The sequence below is a fragment of the Coffea eugenioides genome, chromosome 2 (assembly GCF_003713205.1).
Source record: "Coffea eugenioides isolate CCC68of chromosome 2, Ceug_1.0, whole genome shotgun sequence".
Classification (NCBI taxonomy): domain Eukaryota; kingdom Viridiplantae; phylum Streptophyta; class Magnoliopsida; order Gentianales; family Rubiaceae; genus Coffea; species Coffea eugenioides.
In genome coordinates this window covers 75,451,581-75,469,691 of record NC_040036.1, presented here as the reverse complement: position 1 = coordinate 75,469,691, position 18,111 = coordinate 75,451,581, and the positions used below count along the sequence as shown (strand labels likewise).

General features: G+C 35.3%; 2 protein-coding genes and 1 pseudogene across 2 annotated transcripts; all 3 read right to left on the bottom strand.

Annotated features, from left to right (window-relative positions):
- Nucleotides 1-528: 528 nt before the first annotated feature.
- On the bottom strand, nt 529-9,053 carry LOC113760278 (annotated as a pseudogene).
- On the bottom strand, nt 5,643-7,098 carry LOC113762390 (galactinol synthase 2-like). Its single transcript, XM_027305832.1, has 2 exons — nt 6,705-7,098; nt 5,643-6,548 (listed from the first exon to the last, which is right to left on the bottom strand). Exons 1-2 carry the CDS (start codon nt 7,038-7,040, stop codon nt 5,877-5,879), a joined length of 1,008 nt encoding a protein of 335 aa, XP_027161633.1. The 5' UTR covers nt 7,041-7,098; the 3' UTR covers nt 5,643-5,876.
- Nucleotides 9,054-11,088: 2,035 nt separating the features above from the next.
- On the bottom strand, nt 11,089-12,714 carry LOC113762391 (galactinol synthase 2-like). The gene is made up of 3 exons (XM_027305833.1): nt 12,251-12,714; nt 11,830-12,150; nt 11,089-11,724 (listed from the first exon to the last, which is right to left on the bottom strand). The coding sequence occupies exons 1-3, from the start codon at nt 12,578-12,580 to the stop codon at nt 11,371-11,373; spliced, it is 1,005 nt and encodes a 334-aa protein (XP_027161634.1). The 5' UTR covers nt 12,581-12,714; the 3' UTR covers nt 11,089-11,370.
- Nucleotides 12,715-18,111: the final 5,397 nt, after the last annotated feature.

Below are 18,111 nucleotides of genomic sequence, written 5' to 3'. Positions count from 1 at the left end.
ATCATTGCAAAATATTTGAAAAATAATTGAAGGGCATTCTAATCGAAATTTTACTTCTTCAATAGTGTTACTAAATGAAGAATAAATGCTAAAGATATTTTTTACTTAGTCAATAATGTTACTAATCGAAATTTGACATGTTATAAGTTGAATAATTATTTAAACCAAAGAAGAATTTGTGTATCTCTTGTCTTTTCTACTTTGAAATAAAACAATACTGTTATTTTTATTTAGGGTAAATTATCCAATTGGCCCTTGAACTTTTTGTCTAGGTAAAAATAAGCCCCTCATCTATTTTTTGCTGACTTTAAACCCTCGAACTTGTAAAATTAGGCACCTGTGACCCTTTTAGCCAGTTTCTTCGGTTTTGCAACCGGAAGGCCAATTCGCACGAATGCCATTGTGCTTCTTCAAAGGGCATTTTTGTCCGCATTTTCTAAGCAAAAAGGGAACAACTCCCACTTCTTCCCTTCATTTCTGTAAAACCCTCGCCGCTGTCGTTTTCTCAACCTGACCCTCATCCTGATTTTAACCTTGCTTTGTCTTGAGATACATCAGCTGCACCACCGGCAAAATCAAGCCGTACAAAGCCGCGGCTGCAAGCGTCATGAGGAACCCCAAAACATACATCTTGGTGGACTCACCCTTGGGCTGGTCACTACTGGTGTGCATAGCCAGAACCCTAGCTCCCACGGCCAGCAAAACAATGGCGTTGACTGAATATGCAGTAAACTTCTGCTGGACAAGAAGGAAAGCAAAGACAGCAGTGAAAGCAAGCTGTGAAGCAATGATGATGGAAGAGGTCGAAACAGGGAGCCGAGCCATTCCGTAGGCGTACAAGTAGTCGCCTATGCTGGTCAGGAGGCCGATGACGGCGGCGGCAATGAATAGAGGATATTTCATCAATACTAGCTTGGTGTTTGGCCTTTCAATTTTGCGGCCATGGAAATAGGAGATGAGTAGTGGGATGGCAATAATAGGAAATCCTACGGTTTGTAACCAACCGAAAGCCAGATTCTTTTGCCTCTTTTGACAAAGTAGAGACGCATGATTATAGAGTGATTAGACCAGTCTTTTGTCCTCTTGATTAGTTTATAAATTTTTTCTCCCAGCAAACTAGATTGCGTCAGAAAAACAGCTCAATTGAACCAGTTCAAGGTCAATGCATACAAAAAGAAAAAAGGAAAGAAGAACCGATTGGAAACACCTAAGAAGACCCTCAGGCTTAGAAGGGAGCCAAGTACTCCTCAAGGCTTCTCGGCGATCTGACGAGGAAAACCCCGTCTGAATTCCGACGAACCCAAGAAGCTTCCGCCGCTCCGTGCCAGTGGCATTTCCGATGCCAGAGTCTCCTCCTCCGAGTCGCCAAGCTGGAAAGAGAATAGAAGGCTCTGAAAGTGTCCTGAATGTGACCACAACGGAAGATAGGAGCGGGCCTGGGGTGAAGGACGGCGAGGAGAAAGAAGCTGATTCCGGCAACGCCGATGAGGAAGTAGAGAGCTGAAATTACGGTAATGGGTAGGGGAGTCCGAGGTCGGGATGGGATTTGAAGTGGTGAAATTACGACTTGGCCGGAAGTGATGAATTTTTCTGCTTCGATCTGTTGAAAGTTGAAACTTGCCAAAGCTGCGACAAAAATGCCCTTTGAAGAAGTACAATAACATTCGTGTGAATTGGCCTTCCGGTTGCAAAATCGGAGAAACTGGCTAAAAGGGTCACAAGTGCCCAATTTTACAAGTTCGAGGGCTTAAAATCAGTAAAAAATAGATGAGGGACTTATTTTTACCTGGACAAAGAGTTCAAGGGCCAATTGGATAATTTGCCCTTTTATCTATTCTTTTTTCTTGAGCACCATAAAATCTTTTTTCTTCCTTTCTACATTTGTTCAGAGATATTCAAACAACATAATTTTCTTTCATGTATAAATATCCATTATAGTAAAAATAGTTGATCACGTGCAATCCTTGTGAATTGTATTTAATATTCTGTTTTTTCTTGTACTATAAAAAAAATCATTTTTGGTGAACAAATATACTTTTGGTCGACCAATATATGCATGATCCACTTTAGGAAAAAGTTATATCAATGTGCTAGTAAAGTTAAATGCGAATTTCAATAGTTGTAAGTGGTAGAATTCATATGCCCTTCAAAATACAAACCGCTAAATATAAGTATGATACTCATCAAAACCAACTATATGGCCCTATTTGGTAGGTGAGTTTTTTTAATCATATTTTTAATAGGCAATTTTTTTACAATTTTGTATACAGAAATCCTCAATAAACACCCCAAAACTTTTATTATATCCTCGTTTGGCAAGTGAGTTTTTGGGGTGTTTGTCTAAAACTTTACTGTAGCTTACTGTAGAAGTTTTTTAAAAAAATTTTTGAAGTGTGTTTTTTTTTTTTTTGAATATTTTGAAGTATATAGTTTAAAATTTTGAAAAGTTTTTTGAGGTTATTGTAATTAAAATTTTTAATAAAATTTTTAAAAAACTTGTATCAGACAAACTTGGCAAAAAACTTGGCTGCCAAACAATGGGGTGATAATGTCTTAGCTGGCGGCAAAGCAACATAAGTGCATTCGAGACAATTTCGATGCCAGCCATCCCATTTTGGGTGACCACATCCCAAAATTTTTAAAATACATGCTCTAAATTATAAAAAAACAATACAATTTTCTTTCTTTCTTCTTCTTCCTCCTCCCCCACCTCAGCCACCATTGCTGATCATTGCCGACATCACCTTCCCCATTTTTGTGCCTCTCTTCTCTCTATCTCTCTCTTCTTCCCTTTTTCCCCTCCTTCTTCTCTCTCCTCCCTCCTACTCCTTCCTCTCTTCCCCCCTTCCCCGCCACCCGCTCTACCTCTCATCTCACCCCTTCCCTTTCAACATGAACTCTAGTCGCACGACTAGAGATCTATGGTTGCACAAGTAGAGTGAGATAGAACTAATGACCAGGAAGGGAAGAATGATGAAGAGAGAGGAAGGGAGGAAGAGAAGAAAGGAAAAGAAGGAGAGAGAGAGAGGAGAGAAAAACGGTGGTTGAAATAGGAGTTGTGAAAGGAAAGAAGAAGAAGAGAGAAAAAAAAAGGAAGAAAAAAAATTAAAAAAATTAAAAAATATTTAAATTGCTCCACTAAGATTTTTTTACAAATTCTACAGTAAATTATAATAAAAGTTTATGCAAATACCAAAAAATGCTCACCATCCAAATGAGGCCATGATTATACCAATGTATTAGCAAGGTTTCTATTTGCCCTACAATCCTACAACATTTCATTTAAAAAAGCTTCCTTTCATTTAACAACTCAATAGTCTATACTTCTATAGTAACTGAAGAAGTGTAAAAGTGCAAACAAATTTATTCTGTCTACCATTAAGCACTCATTATTACTACACACTTCTAGCGCTACTGTCACGGACCAAGCACACTAAGGGTATATTTGAGACAAAAAAAAGTAGTAATTGTTAAAATGGTCTTTTAAGAATCTTAAATCTGCAGCCATTTTCTCTAATTGAATTTATTGTAGTGGATTATGAAAAATAAAAAGTTGAAAGTAGCTGATTGCAAAAAATTAGAAATTTAGGACAAGATCCAATTTAGACATACTTGAGAGTCGTGAAGCGCAATAAACTGTAAAATAAAAGATTTGCACAATGCCCACTAGATTTCTCCTTTAATAATTGGAAATAAGTGAGATAGTGCCTTAAAAAGTTGTAGGAAAGGGGTCCATTGAGTTGATAGGAGCTGCTACTTTAACAATCAATTGAGATAATTGGCATGAGCCATTTTGGGAGAATTAAGGGAGGGTTTAGTGGCGACATAATATCTGCTGTTTGCTATATACATACATATATATATACATATATATACATATGTGTGTGTGTGTGTTTGTGTATATATATATATATATATCAATTTTTTTTTGCCGTTGTCATGTATATCAAGCTTTATAGTTACACGTACCATTTAATCAACTAAGTGGGTCTCGATTTACCTTTTTTTCTTTTTTGGTAAAATACTTTAAAAAGAAAAAAAAAATACCATTCCTTGATGCAACACGTGTCCAAGATGCTGTGCACATTACGAATCACAGGATGGTATTAGACTTGTCAATTGGGTATTTGAGTTGGGCTTTGATATATTCAAATATAGCACACATAAAATTTCACTCATTTGAGCCCAGTTTCAGTTCAGTTAGGCTCGCATCTTCATAACTCACACTCGACTCACAAAAATAAAATAAAATCGGGTATGAGGCTTAATTCGAGTAGGTTCAAACTCACGACATGTATCTATTACATTTACACAACCTAGTTGAACCAAACAACTATCTAAATCTAATCCACAGACTTTCTATAATATAAAAAAAAAAAGTTGCTATATCGATAAAATAAATTTGAAGTTCATATGAAAAATAAATATAGTTTACCATACCATCCATAAACTTATCAACTAGAGATTAAAAAGAACAATTTATCATAAAAGTAGCCATTTAAATTTCAATTAGTTGACTGGATTTAAATAAATACATCTTCTTAATTCTCTCACAACCTGTAAAATTCAAAGAAAAAAGAAAAGATATATATCAAAGAAAAAAACGATACTACATTAGAATAAATAAATGAATAGTTTCTTAGATATTATCATAATTGGTTCCTGAAGAAAGATGAGATTGCATTGTAAGATGAGTTTATTTATTCGAACTTGTCCGTTATAAGATTCAATTAGCCTAGTAATGGATCATAATCAAATAAAAAGGTAAAGATATTAAAGAATCAAATAGGAGCCCTAGTATATATATTAGATGATTTGAGTTTAGTGCAATCCAAATTCAGCTCATATTTAAATTGGGGAAAATATTTTGGTCTATAATCAACTCAGCTCCCACGCATAAGGCTCTCAAACTAGCCCAACCCAATTGACAGGCCTAGAAGGTTTAGGCTACTATCAAGTACTTACCGTGGGGACTTGAGAACTCTAACCAAAACTTCAGGCATGCAATTTGGTAGCGACTTGAAAGCCTTTTGCTTTCCTTGAACATCCCATGCAAGCTGAATTCATCTACTGTTAACAAGAGGGAAATACTCATATACCTCTCTTAGGCAAAATTAGCAGAATCATTTCTCATCATGTTTAATGTAGGCTTCATTCTACAGATATCTTACCCAAGGAAAAAAAAAAAAACCCTTAATTTAACAGGAAATCAGCCTATAAAAGTTTTTTTATTATACACAGTCATTTTATGCCAAAAGCCATATTAAACGTTTCTAAATAAGACCTTTCTCTAGTACTGAAATTGTTTGTCTTCCGAATCTTTCCCATCCACTATTGCAGAGAATTAGCTGCCTTGCTGGATGCTCTTATGGTAACTTCAAAGTTGTTGGTTTCAGTCTCTATTCCATCCAAAACTGTTTCTACCCACCCACCAAGCTGGCAGAAAAAAACAGCTATCAAACAAATTGTCTTGGTCAATTCAAAAAAAAAAAAAAAAAAAAACTTAAAATTCATTTCATTTATGTGTACCATTATGATTAAATCCTACAAAAACATATCGATAGGTGGACATAGCAGATCGTGACTGAGGAATCTAATGGTAGACACAGCAGATCATCAACAACAACCATCTGAAGACAAAAAAAAAAAAAAAGTTCCTTCTGTTATATATGCTATTCAAATATCTGATTCAAATCTATACAAAGCCAAGCTATTTAAAACATGGAAACGCAAAACAGTCTCCTATGAAAGACCAACCTCAAAAAGCTACAGGAGGGCCAATTACAAGTACAATGGATTAACAAGATCCCAGGCACTTCAAGTACCTAACAATAATCAGAAATTACATATTTCTGTCATTAAGAAAAGGCGAATGATCAAGCGGCAGATGGGGCGGGAATGCAGCGAAGAGCTCTAGCTTTGAGGTTCTTAGCTTCAGCTTCACCCCCAATTGTGGCAGAAATATTTGCAGCGGACCTCTTGTAATCCAATGTCTCATCATTGTAAATATCCCACCAGTTCTTCACTAGCACCTTGATGTCTTCTCTGTCCATGTTGTCTTCCTTGCCAGTGTACCTCCATGGCTTTGATCCAGCAGCACAGTAATGGACTACCTTCACTTTTTCCAGCTCAACGTTCTCTGGATGCCTCCATAACATGGCCAGCACCAAGTTGTAAATTGGAGGAATTGGCCTATAAACATCCCTGAAGAACATGTTCAGGAAGTCCTGCTCAGCAAACGGAGTAGGAGGAGTGATCTTGAGGGTGCTCAAGAGATCATCATAGGTGGGAAGACTAGGCTCGTATACGAACATGCCGGCATTGAAGTAAAGAGGGGGCCTTTGACCCAACTCTTCTTGCCACTGAACCTTATCAGGGCACTGCTGACAGTAGCCGATCTGGTATTGTGGGGTGTGACTCCAAGTCTTCTCACAGAAGCAGTCCTTTACAGCATAGAAGTATCCGTCTGGCAAGTCAAACAGGTGATCTATGTTCTCAAACACTTGGATATCTCCATCCAAGTATACCATTTTGCTATACTCAACAAACTGCATCAACAGAAACAAAAAAGAATCATCAATTTGCTGGCAAAATTAAGCATTATAATCAAATCAAATTTCTCTCTAGTGTTAGTGTTGGGATTAAGAATAAAGATAAAAGAAAACATGACACTTAACCTGGATCAAGCAGTAGAAGTATCTCACCTCCCAGATGCGAAGCTTGGAGTAGTTGATGACATAATATGCCATGGCAAATTGAGTCTGGTTCTCAGGAGGATAGACGGGCTCAATCTCGCGGACAATGCAGCCCTGGTTCAGCAGTATACGACGGTGCTCCTCAGGGACGTCAGGCAAAACTGCAACCACCAAAGGATAGACAGTTTTAACCTTCCTTAACCCTTTGGCCAAACCAACCACACCCTTCACGTAGTCACCGTTGCCTGCCAGAAATGTGACGTAGGCACGGCTAGACAAACTAGCAGCCTTGACAAGACCACTTGTGACTGGCGAATTAGTATTACTAACCATATCAGGAGCCATTCTTGTAATATAAATGATCTAATGAATTAACAAGAAGGTATGTTTTCTTTGTAAAAGATGAATGATTGGAGAGATAGTTTGATGATTCTGAGGTTTTTGCATCAAGGGCTTGGTTTATATAGGCATTGCTCAAGACTTAACCGAAGAAAGTAACCGTTATTTGCATTGGAGTGGAGAGGACTGAGGAGAGGACTTGAATCCGTAGTGGATAAATTTTAGGGATAATTTTAGAAACCTCCCTTGACCTTTTTTATAATATCACTGAGTGCCCTTTAAGTTTTTAAAATCGCACCTACTTCCCTTGAATTGACATTTTTTTTGGTAACATTTTAGCCCCTTTGGAATAAATGCAAGAAAGATAAAAGTGTTGTTCCAATAATACCCTTATCCTACCTTACTTATGAAGCTTACAACAACAATAAAAAATAAAATAAGGTTAAATTTTGGAAAAATGAAAATATGAACACATATAAATGCAATAATGAGTAATTTTGTATATATACAATAATTATTACCTAGTATAATGCATGATTTTTTAATTAAAATATATTAGGATATTCCTCGATATATATTTGGTCATTAGATTATTTTTATTAATTTTTTAATTTTTGAGTTATTTATAAAATATTTTTCTATAAGTAGGATTTATATTACAAACCATATATATAAAAAGATTATTTTAATTTTTATTATAACTTAAACTACTTTATGTATTAAAATATATTTCCTAAAAAAATTTCTTAACTTCCTTGTAACTGTCTATGTTTCAAGATGTTAATTATTCAACTAAATCCTTTGCCATCTCACAACCACCTCAATACAAAGAAATATGGACCAGTATTGAATGGAAATGCAGTTATGTTTTGGTTTAAAAATCCTATTTTGTTTTGACTTTTAATTAAAACTTATTAAAAGTGCTAGGGTAATATTGTCAATTTATGACTTTTAATAGGGATATTTAGTCTTGTCAAATTGACAAGAGAGATAAATGAGATTTTAAAAATCTTTAAAAAATTGAATGATATTATGAGAAATTTCAAAGAGAATTTCCAAAATTATCCCTTAATTTTAAAATGGACGTCATTGCTTAATATTCTTTTATCAAACATTTGACGGTAATGGTTTCATGCTCCAGTTGAATTTAAATATGAATCTGGATTTCGAATTTGCTCCTAGTTTGGAATTTGGACAAGGGATAATATCAAAAATCTCTCTTGAGGTTTCTCAAAATATCATTTAGCACTTCTAAGGTTCTGAAAATATCACTTACCTTTCTTACTTTTGTTATTTGTGCAACAAAATTTTTAAAATCCTTAAACTACCCTTTTACTTATTTTGCTAAATAAAATATATAACTAAACCACTTTGTTTACTCCAAGAAAAACTACCACCTAAAAAACAATTTCTAATAGTACCACCACATCATAAAACTATAGTGTATAAAACTATAAATTTGAAAAATAATAAAGATATTCGTAAATAAATAAATTAGCACTAATTCAACTTTATATGTTCAAAATTAATTTCTTATGATCCTTTTTTTTTCTCAACTTCTTCTCAACCCATGGTTCAACCCTTTCAGTTGTGCTAAATCATCATAAATTCAACTTACTATAATTCACAAATAAAAAATCCATAGTCATCCAAAAGAAAAAAAAAAAGAGTAAAAGAGAATGTTGGAAAAAAGGGAAAGAGAAACAAGTGACTTTCATTTCTTTTTCTTTAATTTTTTTGAACTCCATTTATTTGATATGTGAATTATATATCAAGTGTGGTTTAATACCATCATTTTATAATTATTAGAGGAGATAAAATGATATTTTCAAAACTTTAAGAGTACTATATGATATTAAAAAGAATTTCAGGGGAGGTTTCTGATATTATCTCTTTGGATAATGGGCGGTGGAACAGGGGGGACTAATTTGGAGCGACATTCAATGGCCGTAACCACGGACGGTGCAGTCCACCGCAGGCTCCTATGCTGTAGCCTTGACAGGTAGACACTTCCGCCATTTACGCGCAAAAATACTCTGCAAAAGTATCCAAATTCTTTGGACTTTGTTTGATTTCTCGAGTATCCTACAATCGTTTGTCTTTTTTGTCGAAGGCAAGACTTTTGTTTGTAAATATATTTTCCAGAAGACACCTTAAAAGTCGATAAAAAAAAAAAAAATCCTACAATCACATCCCTGCAACATGAAGATTCAAAGAAGCTTCATTTCATCTAGGAATCAATCATCTATGCTTCCATAGTAACCGAAAAAGTGCAAAAGTGCGAACAAATTATTATTATTATTATAGCCTACCATTGTCCATTGACCTCTAAGCAAACGGTAACCGACCAAGCACACATCCACATTTTCATAGCATCAATTAACTGCCCAGCCACGGCAGGAAGAAATGAAATTGATTTGCATGTGGCCGACCGGATTTCCCCTTTGCTTTTCAAGTCTCAAGTATTCGCTTCTGCTAGTGGGAAGCAGCTGAGGTAGTGTCCATTGAATTGATGGGAGCCGATACTTAGCAATCAATTCAGATATATAATTAACAATCATCAGACACGAGCAAGTTTGAGAGAATTCGGGCAGGACTATGTGTGTGTGTCTATATATTGTACACAACGCCTGTCACACACTCACACTATGGAAGCTATAGTCATATCTGAAGTCGTTACCTTGACTACAAGAAAGCGGATGCCGAAATCAGGGCCAGTGACTGGAGTGAATATTTATACAATTACATAGTTTGGACTTCTAGAATATGGCACCTTGAACCTTTCTATTTGATTGTATGGAAAGGTCCAAATTGAGGGACACTTAGAATATTAGATATGATCCCAAAATAACAACAGGGTTAAGGTCGCCAATGAGATCTATTTGTTTTGTTCTATGAACTAAATGAAACTTTTTTTTCAAAAATTTATTGATTCACAGGATTAAGTGAAATTTTTACTTAAATTCCTTTCGCGAGAATATGGTTCAAGATGCAAAATCTAAAAACTTACACACACACGCGCACACGAGGGCTTAGAGTGCGTTTGATAAAATTAAAATTTGAAAACTAAAGTCTGAAATAATTAAATTATTAAGTATTAAATATAATAAATTTGAGTGCTATATTACGTTCAGTGATAAATGAATAATTTATCACCTAATTTTGGTGGCAAGTTTTTGTTTAGAAAATTCAATACCACTTAATTAATTCAAATATTCTATTTTTCTTTATCAAACGATCTAAATATGTTAAGATCAGAATCTATTAAGTGCTGAATTGAGTTATCAAATAGGGCCTTAATAATGGATATATATATATATATATATCAGGAATTTTGGTTATATTTACCATTTAATCAAGTAGAGGGTCTCGAATTTTAGTGTTTATTCTGGTGAAAATACTTGAAAGAAAAAAAACTAAATACCACTCCTGTGATGTAACGTGTCTAAAATACTTCCGTCCGGTCTCTAATGCTAGGAGACTTACGATAGTTGGAAAAGGTCGTTCTGGATAACGTACGATATTTGTATTTAAAAAAACCGACCCATGCAGCTTTGACCGATGACTTGAAAGGTTTTTGCTGTCCTCGGATATTCATTGCAGCTTGTATTATTCTACTGTTAATGAAAAGGAAAAAATGGCAAATATTTATTTCCTATCATTTTCAACTTGGGCTTATTTCAATAAATATATCTTATCCAATTAGGAAATAAGCCAGTAAAAGCATATGCTATTTTCTTCATCCTCCATTTACATTCATCTTGTATTAAAAGCTGTGTTTAGGCCTTCTAAGAATCTCCCTGCTGGATGCCCTTCATGATATATTTTCAAAATTAGATTTCAGCCTCTATTTTTATCCAAAACCCGCAGCCACCAAGCTTGTAGAAAATACAGCTCTCAGCAAAAATTGTCTTGGTCAATTAAAGAAAAATCTTAAAATGCATTAATTTATGCGTGCGATTGTGTTTGAATCTTCTTTTATACTTGGAAAATCAAACAATAAATCCTACGATACTAATTATTAATATTACGGATCATGGCTGAAATAACCAAATTATAGACATAGCAGAATTAACAGTTCCTTTCATTAACATATATATAATTCATATTCATGATTCGAATCTATACAAAACCAAGCAATGTGATACACAAAACATGATTCGAATCTATACAAAACCAAGAAATGTGAAACACAAAAAAAAAAAAATCAATCTCTTATGAAAGAGCCATCCTTCTAAAAATGCTGGAAGGCCTATTAACAGTACGATGGATTTGCTTCATATATCCATATACATAATTAAAGTTCTCTCTCTCGATGAAATCACAGCTACATATTTCAGGCTGCAGATGGGGCCGGAATGGAGCGAAGAGCTCTAGTTTTTAGACTCCTCCTAGCATTAGCTTCACCCCTAGTCGTCACAGCAACATTTGCAGAGGACCTCTTGTAATCCAACGCCTCATCGTTGTAAATATCCCGCCAGTTCTTCACTAGCACCTTGATGTCTTCTCTATCCATGTTGGCTTCCTTGCCAGTGTACCTCCATGGCTTGGATCCAGCAGCACAGTAATGGACTACCTTCACCTTTTCCAGCTCAACGTTCTCCGGATGTCTCCATAGCATGGCCAAAACCAAGTTGTAAGTTGGCGGAATTGGCCTATAAACATCCCTGAAGAACATGTTCAAGAAGTCCTGCACATTCACCACCGCCCAAAAAGAAAAAAAAGTTACTAACACAGTAACCAACCAACCTAGGAAAAAAGGATTGCTATAACTAAATTGCGATCAATTATTTACCTGCTCAGCAAAAGGGGTAGGAGGGGTAATCTTGAGGGTGCTCAAGAGGTCATCATATGTGGGAAGACTGGGCTCATAAACAAACATGCCGGCGTTGAAGTAAAGAGGGGGCTTAGGACCCAACTCTTGAGGCCACTGGACCTTATCAGGGCACTGTTGACAGTACCCAATCTGGTATTGTGGGGTGTGGCTCCAAGTCTTCTCACAGAAGCAGTCCTTGACAGCATAAAAGTATCCCCCTGGCAACTCAAAGAGGTGATCTATGTTCTCAAACACTTGAATATCACCATCCAAGTATATCATCTTGCTATACTCCACAAACTGCATCCCCAAAAAAAAAAAAAAATCAATTTCCACAACAACTAGGCATGATTTTTCGCGTTTCAAATAAATCATAACGTGCATGAAAATAAACACTAACCTCCCAGATGCGAAGTTTGGAGTAGTTGATAACGTAGTAGGCCATGGCAAACTGAGTCTGGTTTTCAGGAGGATGAACAGGCTCAATCTCCCGGACTATACAGCCCTGGTTCACCAGTATGCGGCGGTGCTCCTCCGGGACGTCAGGCAAAACTGCAACCACCAACGGGTAGGCAGTTTTCACCTTCCTCAACCCTTTGGCCAAACCAACCACACCCTTCACATAGTCACCGTTCCCTGCCAGAAATGTAACGTAGGCACGGCTAGATATACTAGCAGCCTTAACAAGACTACCAGGGACTGGTGCACTACTAACGGTATCAGGAGCCATTTTTTTCTCTCTTTCTTTTGCCAAGAAAGTAATCAAATGAAGAACGTAAGAGATGATTCAAAAGTAAAGAAGAAGAAAGAAGAAGAAGAAGAAGAAGACCTTCTGTGTAAAACTACGAATTGCTATGAGAATTCAGATGCTTTCGTTTGATGTGTTCTAGGTTCCTGGGATGGGGTGGTTTATATAGGCGTTGGTGAGGACCTAAAACAAAGGAAGAAATCAAGAAAGTGGATTTGCATTGAAAATGAAATCATGTTGGAGCTAGAACATTTGGTAAATTACGTGGATGAATCTTGGTGGATTACCGACATAAATGACGTCGTATGTTCCGCCATTTCCTGTCAGTTTCATTTGAATCTGGAGTGATACTATTTTTTTCCACACTAAATCCAGACTATACATCTGGCAGAGGATTTGATCCAACGATGATCTGTTCCTTGGGATTAATTTCTGGAAATGGGCGGTGGAGCTGAAAGGGCCATAAGGATTAATTATAATCGAGTGCATTAATGAGTAATCTACTACTTAGCAGAAGAGACTTGGCCTGGCCCATACATTTTTTTTCCATTTCAAGATTAAGTGATTTTCCTCTAATACCCATAATTAATTAGATTAATCAGCACTTGATTTGTTAGTTGGATGTGAATACGTGGGAGAAATTTGAAGATTGAATGAGGTGAAAATCTTGGTTGCAGTCGCAATCGACGGGATGAGACAGACTTCATTTCTCATTTGGTCTAATCTCTTATCTTCACACGTTCAAGTTTGATCCATCAGTCCAATTTCTATCGTAGAAATTGGACTGATGGATCAAAATTCTATCTTGAAAGCAGGTCAAAAATTTACAAACTAACTAATTCTTATCTCGCTATTGCACATAATTTGTTAAAAATTTTTAAAGAAGAATACCTGAAAATCATAACGGATGTAACGCACTAACACCTGAAATCTTAAATACCAAAATTTAAGAATAAAGATAGAAGATACTAATTTGTGAAATTAATCACGTAATTTACTTACATTAAAATACAATTAATGGTTAGAGATTTTCACAATTCTATGGTTTTGCTACTACTTTCTTTTTCCACTCTCAAGTTCAAAACATGAATATCCAAAATGATTTGTCATATTTGCTACGGTGTAAATAGCAATCCACTTTATTTCAACATTCGTCCCAAACCCTTCCTCTGCATCACTAGGATCATAATTCAATAAGAAAAAAAATCCATCTGTCTAACGGGTGCTCATACGGCACTCATTAAAATATATTTTCAGACGTTATATTTTTAAAAATATAAAATTAATTAAAAAATTTTTTGGTATTAATAAAAAGTGTTAACATTTAATCTTTCAAAAATATCCTTTCAATGGCTTACTATCTAATAAAGCGTGAGTAGCGCTTTGGTGTTAACAAAAAATGTTAACATTTACCCTTTCAAAAATATCTTTACAACATTTACTATTACCTACCTACATTTTATCGGAAAAACCTCCTACACTTACGTAACTATTACTACGTAACTATCATTGCATTCTCAGATTAACTGATTAACTAATTCACTAATGAACATTACATCACCTTCCAAAACCCTCTTTAGCTAATTTTTTATTTTATATCTTTTTTGTTATTTGCTTTTTTCTAAAATATGCACAAACATAGCAGTGTATACCTCACCCACTAAAATACAAAGTAAGTTAGATGAATGTTGGACGCGTTGACGATTATCTTAAAACAGCTGTTAGAAAAATCCAAAAAAAAATGAAAAGTGATAAAGTCGACGTGGGCACCCCTTGAACTCAACCTGCGACTACATTTGCATTTGAATAACAGCCACCGTCACCGACAAAGGACACTAAACCTCACTTGTTGTGTCCTCCCATGAATCCCACAATATGGTAAACACTTCCACGTGGCAGACAAGGAGGTCATCTTTCATTTTTCTTATTTTTAATTTTTGAGGACGATGCTTCACATTTTTTCAATCCCAAGCGAGGGGAATTAGGTGAAGTAGGATCCACAAAATTGCGTAAAGATCAACGGGGTCCATTTGATTCATCGGAATTGATACTTAAACATATTACGGGCCTGTTTGAAACCTGAGTTTTTTGGAAGTTTGTCTAAAATTTTACTGTAATGCACTGTAAAAGTTTTTGAAAAAATTTTGTAGAAGTTTTTGTAAGGTGAAATACTTTTTTGTAGAAATTTTTGTAATGTGAAAATTTTTTTTTCTTTCTTTTTCTTTCTTTCCTCTCTTCTTCTTCTTCTTCTTCTTCTTCTTCCTTCCCCTTCCCTCTTCCCCGTTACCTCTGCCTCCCACCTCCAGCACCTCTGCCTCCCACCTCCCCCTCCCTCTTCCCCGTTTACTCTGCTCCCACCTCCCTTTTTTGCTTTTCTCCTCTCTCCCCTCCCTCTCCCTCCCCCGCCACCCCCAAACTTTTCCACAATCTCTTTCCTCTCTCCTCTGCCCGCCATCCCCCTAGGCCTGCCACCCCTCCCTCTCTCTCCACCGCCACACCTTTCCTTCCCTCTCTCTCTCCCCTCCCCCTCGCACTCCGACGACAGAGGAAGGCCGGCCATGGACCATTAAATTTTTTTAGCTTTTTTTCTCAGGCCCGCCACCCCTCCCCTCTTCCCCTCTCCCTCCTCCGCCACCCTCCACCTCTCCTTTTGCGATTTGGTCGCATGACCAGATCGCACCTAGCAGGAAGGGGAGGGTGGCGGGGGAGGGAAAAGGGAGGAGAGGGGGTGAGGGTGAGGGATAGAAAAAAAAATTTTGAAGTGACCGGCGCCGGGAGAGGTGGTAGAGGTGGTGGCTGGCGTGGTGGGTGAGGGAGGAAAAAGAAGAAAAGTTTTTGAAAAATTTTTTGTGTATTAGATTTTTGGGAGTGTGTAGGTAAAAAACTTTGAGAAGTTTTTTTGAGTTCTTATAGCAAAAGTTGTTAAAAAACTAGTAGCTAAAAAATTTGGGTAAAAAACTCAGTTCCAAACAGGGCCATTCCGGTGGAAGGCACAATTCTTAAGTGTCCAATACTTGTAGGTCCAAATATGGCACCTTCTTATTAAAATCTTCCCTAATCTTAGAGGCCATATCCATAGTAAATTCTCATATTATATCCGTGTAATATACGTTCGTATATATTATTAAAAAAAATTTCATATGTCATATACTTTAAAAATATTTTAAAAAATACTTGTATATTTCAATTAACCATATACAACACATAATAAGCTTTGAACGTATTATACTTTACATTTTCAAAAAAATTTCAAATTTGAATAAGGACAATGACATATTTTTTGACTTATATATAAAATAAGAGCGATATATACCATAACAACCATAGATTTATAAATATTTAAGTAATAAAGTGATAAATTTTTAATAAATTTAACATCTCGTATACAAAAAAAAAAAGTTTAAAATGAGTATAAATGTAGCACAATATTCAAATTTTATAGTAAATTTATCCTTAGTTTTAGTTTCATAACTTTCAAATATGTTCGTATTATTCACTTACAAATTTATATACATAATTCTTCTGAATACATAGCTTATATCGAACTTTTAATCATATTTTTAAAAAAATCATGTAATATGTGTACGTACAGTATCTCATATTATACCCGTCACATATTTTACTAACTATAGCCATATCACCATCATACGGATTCACCACATCTGCAATTGTCAATAATAATTATATCACGAAATATAAGCACTGACATATTATTTGTAGCAATTTCACCGTATAACATAACTACCGATATAGTGAGTATAGATAAAAGACAAAAAAACAATAAACGTGTGTATTAAAATAATAATGTGTAAAAATATAACAACTTTAATAAATATTGAAAACTCAATTACAGCCATTCAATTAGAAAACGTATTCATCTTTTACTCTCAACTGTCACACCATCCCAATTTGAATTTGAATGATTCAGCAACAGGTACAGTGACTCCAAATTAAGTGTGCTTCACCGAAAGCAATTGGTGGGGTCTGGGTTTTCCGTCTTTTTGCTTCGCTGGGGATGGCAGTTGGGAGAGTTGAAGTGTGAGTAGTCCCTTTTGAACTTTCAGTTTTGTTAGTTGGTCCAGTGACCGAGCTAACACGTCTATGTCCTTTGAATTCTAGGTAGCCTTTTAGATAAGGTGACGGTTTGTTTAGGATAAACGGTTGGACAAAGACAGGTAAAACCAACGAGAAATCTTTACCAAAATTCATATAGATATGTTCATTGACTGATGACTTTCTACACTTCTAGATCTCCTCGAATATTCCATGGTATATTTCTTCTATGGTTAGAAGTAATTTAATTTCTTCTCTAGGTTAAATTAGGTAATATGTTCATTTCAACCTTAACACGGTTTTGTGACAATGAAGTATACTCAAATGGTCGGCTACTTGATTTTTAAAGGTGCCCACTCCTATAATAAAGATATTTGGCTGCTCTGAAGTATGCTAAGGTTAAAATCTATACGCTTGAATTGTTCAATGCCTAAGGCCCTGTTTTCGATTGCTTTAAATTTTATAAAATCTAATTATAAAAATTGATTATAAAAAATAATCAGAATCACCAAAAAAACTACTCTTTGGATGATTACAGATTTTAACTTTTTTTATTATAAAAAAATTTATAATCGAAATACAAAATCAATCTAGAATGTCACGGAAACTGATTATTTAAAATTAAATTCTATAATCAATTAAAAGCAAGCCCTTGGTCAAATTTGTCTTTTAATTTTCTTCTTACGTTGCTCATGCTTCAATGTTGTCAATGACCAAAGTCTGAAAATATGCTTTTGCTCAATATTTACGCTTGGCTCTCGTAGTAAAACACAAAAGTACAAACTCAAACCATAAGAACATAGGGGTAAAAAAAAAAAAGAAAAATTCTATGAAGAATCCAAAACTGGATGGCTGGCCTCCCGTTAGAGCTGAAAATTGGGCTGGGTTACATAGAATCTTCCAGTAAGTAAAACAGGTTAATCCACACTTTCGGACTTGGGCTCCAAAAGGAGGAAAACTGAACTTAGTCCAGAAGCTGGTCAATAATAGCCACGAGGAGGACCCCACTGTTCCTCAAAGATGAGGAGCCTTTGAGTTTTGATCGGGTTGTAATATGTTTGTTTGGGTTGTCGTTTATTTGCAATTTTTTTATTTATTTGTATTATTAATATATTTTTCAATCATCATGTTTTATTTTATAAATATCACATAAAAAATATTATTTCAACTAATCTGTTATCCAAACACACTATACCATTTAAACATTATAAGAATGTAATATTTATTGGAAAGTTCTACAGTTTTTTTATGATAATACTATACCGATGAGATTGAATTCATCATTAAATACAGTATAAGATTTATTAATTTTTAGATTATTTAAAAAGTTTAAACCACTGAATGATAATGATAATACAATATATAAGTAGATAGTACTAGCCTTTAAGTAAAGCCTTTAAGTAAATTCTTCCTTTTGTGTTTTATCATAATCATCATACGAATACGTTGCATGGCCCTAA